A 9310-nucleotide genomic window follows, 5' to 3' on the forward strand; every position below is an offset into this window, starting at 1 on the left:
GATGTTGAGAGTATGCCGAAATTCCCTCTCAGGAAAAACGAGGATACGTCACTCCCTAAGAGCCAATGAGGGCGTGACCTTGGGAAAAAGAACGCCGCGACCGTGAGGGCGTCTGGACGGCGCCTTTTCCTCCTCTGCTTGCCGCCCTCTCACTCCTTCGCGTACGGAGTGACGTCACGCCGCCGGAGCTTCTGCGGCCGCTGAAGCAGCGCTGATCTTTACAATTCCTTTATATAACATCTAAGCACTTTTCCGAGGAAAAAATGAGCTTGGTAGATTCCCGACCATAGTGGTATCAGCTTCATAGATGGGTTTCCGGATGCGCGGTGTACCTTTGGAAGCATAGCACGTATAGTGGGCGGAGAATTTACGAGTGTTGGACAAGTTGTCTTTCTCACGCACCTGTGACAATATTTATTAAATCGACGCTTTCACGGCAAAGAAGGGACAGAGGAAAACACTTGTATTGTCCCGCGTCTCGTAATAAATAAAATGTGACGTCCATCTTTTCGGCGATCAATCATTGCCGTCATCATAGGTGGTCGTCGAAGCAGAAATATTGGCGACTGTTTTCCAAGATGGCGTCTAAATTGCGAACCAGCTGTGTGAAAGTCGGTCTCTGTGTTGGTTTTTCTTGCCAACACGAACGCATGACGTCGTACCTGTAACCAATGGCATCGTTAGGTTCGTGCGATTGCATTGAGAGGACACCGGACTGGACTGGTTTTCTCTCGCTGTAATTTATTGCTGGTGAAGAGCAGCGAATGCTGTTATAGTCGTGTTCAACTTAAGAAGGAAAAGAAATCTAGTCCGTCAACCACATACGCCGTTTAGGATAAGGAGGCGCAATAGCGCGCCAGGAGAAATACTGTAGCGCCACCATGCGCCCTCAGTAAGGGAGCGCACTTTCTGCCGATATGGAAACAGAGTGAGTACGATCGATTACGTTATCTTGCGCAGGAGGGAGCGTGACCTCTTGGTGTCCAGCCACCCTATCTGCAGCGCAGTAATATTTTGGGAGCTGACGGACTAGATTTCTTTTCGTTCTTAAGTTGAACACGACTATAATCTACACTACCGTGAATCCCTTATGTACCGTACATGTCTAAAATGTAAAATGACCTCCACTGATGAATGTGCCTCGCTTATTAACACCTCCCTCGTAAACACGTTGTGGCTAACCTTCTTGGTATTCCTTAATAACGTGTCGCCTAGAAACAACTGTTCAGTGGCCCTTAGGGGATTTCACTATAAATACGTAAATAATTAAATACGCAATTACCGAGTAGTATACTGGCTAGATGACTAACACAATAAAGAACAATTGTGCAAACTAGCCTGTAGTGAAGCTAATTGACAAAGAACGAACGCAGAAATGAAACAAACAAAGATTGAAATATGGCGGTCGTCGAAAAAGCCAGAGAGCAACGGGAATCGAGTCACGCACATCTCGATAGCCGGGTGAGTGCGCTAACCACTACGCTGCGCTGGCAACGACGACCTATCGAGGGCACAGGGCGATGCAACGGCATCCGGTGAACATGATAGACAGTAACTGTTCTGAGGCTAATAGACAGAACAAACGACGAACACAACACAAGCATTTGTTGTGTTCGTCTGTTTGCGTTCCAAGCGGTGGCATTCGACTTCGGAGTGGTCTGCTTGGCGTCTTGTTGCTCGGGGGGGGGGGGGGTGCGTCCTGGGCCGACTTCACGGGGAACTGTGCCAGCATTTGTCTTAAAGCATCTTATGAGAACCCACGGGAACGTCCAGATTCCCACTACAGGGTCACCTCCCAGCAGGGATTTCCCTACACCCACCCCTCAGGGGGGGTGTACACCCTCCCAGCATTTTTGGAACACCCCCCCCCCCCCTGAAATTTCTCAGGTGACACCACCCAACTCGGCCACCAACACATTCTAGTAGTGAGTCCGGCGCAGCGAATTACGTCCTGTACTATCAAACTTGGGCTGTAGGACCACAGTGATGCAGATGATCCTACCATGCATTTGTCCAAATTCATCTGAAAATCACTGTTCCATTCATATAGTACGCGCATACGAGAAAAAATGCGTTCGGGCATGCAAATTCAATGTGGATCACAAGGAATCATTTGCGCCCAACTCAATCAACCGAGGTATTCTGCTTTTTTTGTCTGAGGTCTTCACCGTTGGTTGCTAGGTATTCATTGAGTTTCATGAGCCAAGGTGAAAGTCTTTTTTCTTTGTCGGTCGTGCAATTATGCATCTTAATGTTGAAATGCCGCTCATAATGAATCTGTATTCTACTGTACTGTGTTGTAACGTATTAACATGTACAAATAAAACGGGAAAGCTGTGCAGAGATATGTCACCATTGTGCCACGATTCTTTCCGTGTCTAAGAAAAATTTCGTAAGTGGAACCTTCACCACGCATACCCCCCCCCCCCCTTGAAAGCTCGGCACCCCCTCAGCAGTGAATTTCTGGGGAAATCACTGCCTCCCAGTCTCGTCGTGGAATGCCGTCACATTTCTCCTCGCAGTTACTTTCCATCATGTTTGCATCATCTTCATCATTGCTCACGTATATTGGCATTATTGCGCGTAATGCATAATGTAGAAACCCCGAGACTATAGGGAACACAAAGGGACAGACACGAACACGAAGTCTCAAACACAGCTCTGTTTGAGAAAAATAGAGATGTGTTTGAGACTTCGTGTTTGTGTCTTTCCCCTTTGTGTTCCCTGTAGTCTCGGGGTTTTTACATTATGCATCGTCTTCACCATGCAGCTCGCTTGCTTTCCAGCCTTTTTTTTTTCTTTTTCATTATTGCGCGATTACCCTCGCGCGATAAATATCATTACTCGAACATTACGCGCTAAATTGCCGTTATATAACGTACACGGAGTAAGGTAATCGAGAGTTTTAGAATAAGACACCCCGAAGAAATACACTGAACACCAATTCACTAAAAACACTGTTTGGGTTTTGGACTCGCACGGTGTGGACGGTTTATTGCTTTGCGTCCTCTAATATTGAAGCAACGAGAACGAGACGAAAGATGAACTTACACTTGTTGACTGCAGTTCTCTGGCTTCAATAACCGGTTGTCGGAGGGTTTCCTCAAAAATTGTAGAAGCTCATGGTTGTCAATTCCAGGATAAGGGACGTCACCGAAGCTCACTGTTTCCCACATGAGTACACCGAACGACCACCTGTATAAGAAGAACACGTTCGGCCAATATACAATATCCTGCAATATGTACTGCCTGCGACATAATTGTCTGAAATGGACAGCTCGCGGTTTACTCTGTCTGAAATCTCCAGGTATTGTAAGACTGTTTCTTCCGACTAGTATCGACTCCTACGGCATACTGCATACCCTGAGCCACACTAATGGCACAGCTCCTTCGGGGGCTTCCAATGCGAGCTGCTGTACCTTTCAATGAAGATTTCAGACAAGTGTGTCGCAAGCAGTGCTTACTTTTCAACGGCAAAACTTGGCAGAGGTGGCGGGCCAAACATGGCGGGATCTCGTTATGTGACAAAACTTTCGTAACTTTTGCGTAATTTCGGAGGTCAATGTGTTCCGATGAGTAATTGCACCCAAAAATTGCCGTTAAGAGAGACGACAACTTCGACTACAGTTGTAACCGATTGCACTTCAGCTGCGGACCTAAACAGCGGCAATGAGAATTTGTTCGTGCAGAACACGCGTGATGTCGTGCTAATTATACCGAGGGCTGTCACACGGGTGGACAGCCTCCAATGATCATCGAAGATGAGCGTAGCGCCACCAAGCGTGTCAACCTGTCAGGTTTACACGGTTGGTCATCTTCAATTCTCATTGGCTTCAATGATCATTGCAGACTGGCCACCCGTGTGACAGCCTGGGTATTATTTTAACGAAACCCCTCCGGCATTTTTACCACTCAAATGAAAGCGGAAAACGTACCCCTGTGCCAAGTTCGACCGTCCAAAGCCGACATTGCAGGACGTAAAGAAAGATATCTTTAACTTTGGACAGCATGATGCCCCGTGGTCTTTATCTACGTTAGATCTTACACGTCACTCATGCTGGTGTAGACGAAATGAGCGAGCGATTCGAGCGCCATCCAGCGGACGGGAAGTGGACCTCTGCTTTCCTTTCGGTAATGTCCTTCGACGTAGATGTCCCTAGACAGACCGAAGTCGGTAATTTTGACGCGGTGTTCGTCGTACAGGAGGATATTTCGTGCTGCCAAGTCACGGTGGACGACACGCTTCGACGCCAGGAAATCCTGCGAACAAGAAAGGTTGGATCGGGATGGTAAGCTGTCATATTAAAAGTTTCCCGAATGATGCCTATGGTACAAAGGCAGCTAACCGCACTTACCATTCCTTGCGCAACTTGGCGTAGTAAAGAAAGAAGATGCGTTGGAGACGGGCTTGTACTGAAAGCATATCCGGAATCTGCGGACAAAATGTAGCAGTTTGAAAAAGTAAAGGAAAAACAAATCTCTACGCAGATCTCAAAATGCGAGGCTACCTGCATCTGAGGATGGTCCTTCGCTCGATAAACTACGGTTGGATCCTGAGCCCTGCACGAAGGAAATTAATAAATACCTTAGCCAATGTGATTCATCTACATGTCTTTGAGAAAAGATACAATAGCAACTTTTTCAACGTCCTATTCGGTTCCATATGCCACTGGTTAACTTTTGGCTCAGCTTCAAAAAAAATACGGGACAGTTGGACTCGTGTAACGCGAAATTCAGCGTCAGCTGTGCGTATGGTGAAATGAGGCCGGATGAAAGTGTGTAGACAAATTTATTTAAGCGTGATGAGTATTGATTTGTGGTCGATGAAATGGCTGGCGAGGTCAGTGGTGTCCTGGACGCTGTTCTGGGACACCAAGTCTATGCATGAGCCATGTCTAGTTGTGGGATGGCGTATGGCGGAAGGTGGGGACCATATTCGGACATATCACTTAGGAAAGTGGTGTTCTTGGCCAGTGAAACGTCCACGTTCAAGTTTCCGGCGACGAGAAGCTTGTGCGTGCGGTAGGGCACGTGCACATACAGGATAAAGTCGCGAGAAGTAGCACACAGCCACCACGAGGGGAAGCTGCACGGCACAAATTTCTCCGACCGACGTCGTCTCCCGGAAGGGTGACTTCAAGTGGTGTAGCCAGTACTCCGGCCGCTCGGTTGCCCTTGCCACTGCGACGCGCCCCGCAGCAGCATTTGAAGCCGTCGACTTGTATCGGTCTCACAGAAGTGGTATCTTACGGAGGACATAGTCGTGTGCAACGGCTTCTGCGTGGAGCTGTACGGAGCGTACATTTAGGGCTGCGAGTGTCCACGAGTGGGGCTTATCTAGTGATGGTGCGTAGGCGGTGCTTTTGCAGACTTCGTTCGCTGACGTTCGACTTCCTCCCGCGGATGTACATGTTTTTGTGGGGGTCCTTTAGAAGCCGCCGCTTCTTGGTTTTATGTTTGGATTATGAAGCTGCATGATGATGATGATGATGATGATAATGGTGGCAGGAGAAAAAAATTGAGATGTTAGCCCGCTTGCCGCGGGAGCATGTCTTGCTATATGCTATACCTTTGTGTGCTATAACTACATGGAAGTCACGTGTTATGGGCGCTCTGCTGATGCAGCGGAAAGACGACGTTAACAATCTACATTTTCTCCTTCCTCGTGCATATTCGTAACGTTCGATTTTAAATTACACCAGCGATAAATAGCAGCATTTTACGCTTTTCGTTAGAAGGGTCAACTCTGCGAACCTTTCCGAATATGACTAAAAATTCTCAAGTTCACCGGGCCATACGAACTTGCAGGTTCGACTGCGATCCTCTCGTTCGTAAAAAAATCGTGGCATCGACATTGAACACATGCTTTGAAGAGGAAAATGACACTGAAGTAAACAAACACAAAGCAATCAGTTGTCGGCGTACCGTGGCATATTTGCCGGACGATCCCACCGTTGACTTACCCTCTCCTCTTGCGAGTTGCTCAAGTGACGCTTAGTCCTCTTCAGATACGAATGAAGATCCCCTAGAGGACAGTACTCTACCATGAGAGCTATAATGGGCCCCTTTGTGCAATATGCCCTCAAGCTGACCACGTTCGGGTGCGCCCCTACTAATTTCAGGACATCCATCTCCTGGAGAAGGTCCGACTTTTCTTCCGGCGTGGCTGTCTCTGCAATCAGGATCATCGTATAGTCAGGTAGTGTGTGTGCCTTACGAAACAAAAATGAAAAATACTGATGTTACTTCGCGTCATGAGACAACTACGATCATGAGCGACGACAGACGGGTTGGTCTGTAAATTAGTTTCACCGCCATGAGGATTTTTTAACGTCTCAGCACACGCCATACCGTTACTACCGTACCCGACCCTTGAGAAGGACGTCTCTGAGCAACCTGTACCGTGCCACGCGGGTGTCCGTTTTCGAAGCTGTAACATTAGGATCAGTAGGTGGACATCGAGGCCAGGGCAAAGAAAACCAGTGGCATACAGCCCTCGCTGGGTCGCTCGAATCGCGCCACCTGCCATGTCAGCGCAGTTCTCTCTGAAGACGACGATACTAACCCCCTGGCCTCCATCCTGCAGCGGTATCTCCACCTGTCCGCGTCTGTATATAGAGCCACAGTTGCTTCGCTGTGCTAGCATTGAATCAAGAAAGTGGCACAGAACAGGGATCAAAAGCGATCGTATTCTGCTGTCCTGTCCTGGCGCGTCCCATTCTCCAATCACGGACATAGAAAGCTCTTAGATCACCGCACTCATGCGGAATATCCTACCTTTAAGCGTCTTCAGCGCCACAGTTTCCAGGACCTTCCCGATCCATACTTCGGCTTTACGAACGATGCCGAACGCGCCTCTGCCGATGACGTCAGATACGACGACATCCTCGTAGGGCACCTCATACGGGTCTGTTGACGACCTCTTGCTCAGTGCAGCTTTCATGAGAGCATCGAATTCCGGCGGTGGTGACATGTCCTCTGGCGTCATTGCACAGCCGAATATCTCCTGCGTGTCACTGTGCTGTCAACGTTGTTGTCAAGTTATTTGCGTAGTCTCGTTACACTGCTAGGTGACTGACCTCGGAATCTGGCTTTGTGTGAAGACGTCGCTTTTTCCCGTACCAGGACACTAAGAGAGCCATAGCACAGAACAAGGACAAACCAGAAACAGTGACCCACAGCCATCCCTGTCCTCTCCTGCTGTTGTGTCCTTTTTAGGAGTATACGCATTACAAACAGCATATCGAATCGGAAATACTTTATCGGTTGACTAATGGCGAATTCAGCTCGTCAGTCGGGATTTTTCTGCTCGACGTCCGAGAAGAACTCGAGCGGCGACGAAGCGTTCTTTCTTACTGTTATGCAAAGAAAACTCCAACGAATCCCTCTCGTCATTTCTGGATCTAGCGAGGCCGTGCAACAGACACACAGCGAACATACAGCCGACTTTCAGAGTTTGAGGGATGTGCGGGACGACTTTTCCCAGGCTCTCGGTCGGGGCGTGCGTCGCTGGTGAATTCGGTCCCTCCGTGACATTTCGCTCGACCAGTCGAATTCGCCATAAGGTCGTGACCCTTTACCGATTCGCCTTCAAGATGCTTATCAATGTACACAGGGAGTCTCTTTGCCTACGCCACTACGCCACACATTACGCCACTTATTTTACGGGTGACATACTTGAAGCCTGACCATAGAAGAACCATGCTTCAAATCTGTGTTCGTACATCGTTGCTGCTTACGGTCACATATCAGGTGGTTGAATCATGATGTCAACAACCCAAGGAAGCAGCGGAAGCAAGTCAGTTTCACGGCAGTGGAGATTTATAAAGATTCCCATGACTGTCCTTTAGAGCGTGCGGAGACATAAAGCGCAGGTAATAGAGGTTTAGTATATATTCCTACCTTTTAGCGCGTATTCAGCAACTGCAGGAAGGCCCAATCCGGCGGCAGTCTTTGCGCGAACGGAGACCTCGTACGTGGTCCCTTCGGGAAGATTTGCCACCTGGAGACTTTGAGACGACTGCATGTATAAGACGAAGCAGATGGAAATATTTATGAGAGCGTGCGTTCAATTCCTACTGCTAAGTGCTCACTGTGTTTTCTGACAGCAATGTCCCGAGCGTTTAATCTTTATGTTTTCGGGACTCTCCGTCGCCTTCGAAGGAGGAGCCCTAATAGGGACTACGTGGGGCAAGTGATGGAGGTTGTAAGAAACATAATTGGAGTAGATTTACACGTCCTACTTGTGTGGCAACATGCTGCACGTGCCTCAGGGTAGGACTGGGGTTCTTTTGACGTGCGCCGGAAATCTCTGACATACGATGCTGGCAGCAATGTCCATCTCACCTACATTGCTGACGTCCCCCGCCGGGGTCGAATTCGCGATTTTGAGCTCTGCAAGCTTTTTAGCAAGCGAGGGTTTTATCTTCTTTGAACTCTTTTTAGGGTCACGTTACCTAATGAGGCCAATGGGAGGGCTTCGCACACGCCACTTTTGTGGGCCATTTCGTCGCGCACATTTATCGAGAAATTTTAAACGGATCTACACACAACTGTCCAGCCGAAACCAGAAAACTAGCGTTGACGCCCCGTGGCTGGCCCAGAATTTCATTTTTCGCGGTGGCCGTTTCCTCTCGTTCTCAACTACCGAGTAAAAGCGTCGTGCAGTATATTGCAGGTTATCAAGTGATATCACTCACCCCATCAACACTCCTGGTAACTCTGTGAAAGGTTTTTTTCCGTGCCAGATCCAGCGGGTTGATCTTTTCCTGGACCACAACCTGGTACTCAGAAATTTTATTTGTGTGCGACGTATGAGCCGGCGGGGCCCACATAATCTGCATGCTGGATTCTGATTGGTCTTGCCGGGCTTGTTGGACTCTGACGCGATTTGGTGGCCCTGGAGCTGTTCACAAAAGAGCTCAATCAGGCTATATATGCGATATAACGGGGCTAAAGTTTCCCAAACACATAAACTTGCTCCGACCTGTCGAGTTTGGGTAATAATAAGGGACGTACAAACGACAGCACACAAGCGAGTGGAGCAAACAACGAAGCCAACGGGACGCAACACCTTCCGTGAAAACAGATGGCGGATGTGTTGTGGCAACATCGGGGTGGTAATGTTTCCTCAACCAAATTCAACCCCCTCACCTCCCCGCTATACACACTTGCTATGTGCGTCACCCAACAAGCTCTGCGGGAGTGGCAAAAAGTTGCCCTTACGCTGTCCTGTGCGTCGTGCATATTCCTAACATTCCCTGTCAAACTCACGGCGAACTATGTAGAACCTGCACTCCACGAAAAGCTC

General features: G+C 48.5%; 1 protein-coding gene across 1 annotated transcript; it reads right to left on the minus strand.

Moving 5' to 3' along the window:
• Positions 1 to 429: 429 nt before the first annotated feature.
• On the minus strand, positions 430 to 6494 carry LOC135393567 (tyrosine-protein kinase receptor torso-like). The gene is made up of 7 exons (XM_064623978.1): positions 6352 to 6494; positions 5964 to 6172; positions 4509 to 4560; positions 4356 to 4432; positions 4046 to 4260; positions 3052 to 3195; positions 430 to 662 (listed from the first exon to the last, which is right to left on the minus strand). The coding sequence occupies exons 1-7, from the start codon at positions 6437 to 6439 to the stop codon at positions 533 to 535; spliced, it is 915 nt and encodes a 304-aa protein (XP_064480048.1). The 5' UTR covers positions 6440 to 6494; the 3' UTR covers positions 430 to 532.
• Positions 6495 to 9310: the final 2816 nt, after the last annotated feature.

Source organism: Ornithodoros turicata, chromosome 4 (assembly GCF_037126465.1).
Source record: "Ornithodoros turicata isolate Travis chromosome 4, ASM3712646v1, whole genome shotgun sequence".
NCBI classification, from domain to species: domain Eukaryota; kingdom Metazoa; phylum Arthropoda; class Arachnida; order Ixodida; family Argasidae; genus Ornithodoros; species Ornithodoros turicata.

Bases quoted from the DNA above. Each gene is read 5' to 3' on its own strand.
- LOC135393567 (XM_064623978.1), bottom strand. From the start codon at position 6,439: ATGTTACAGCTTCGAAAACGGACACCCGCGTGGCACGGTACAGGTTGC. The intron at 4,433-4,508 runs GTAGCCTCGCAT...TTTTGTCCGCAG, and splicing joins AGGACCATCCTCAGATGCAG to ATTCCGGATATGCTTTCAGT. The intron at 4,261-4,355 runs GTAAGTGCGGTT...TCTTGTTCGCAG, and splicing joins GCCAAGTTGCGCAAGGAATG to GATTTCCTGGCGTCGAAGCG.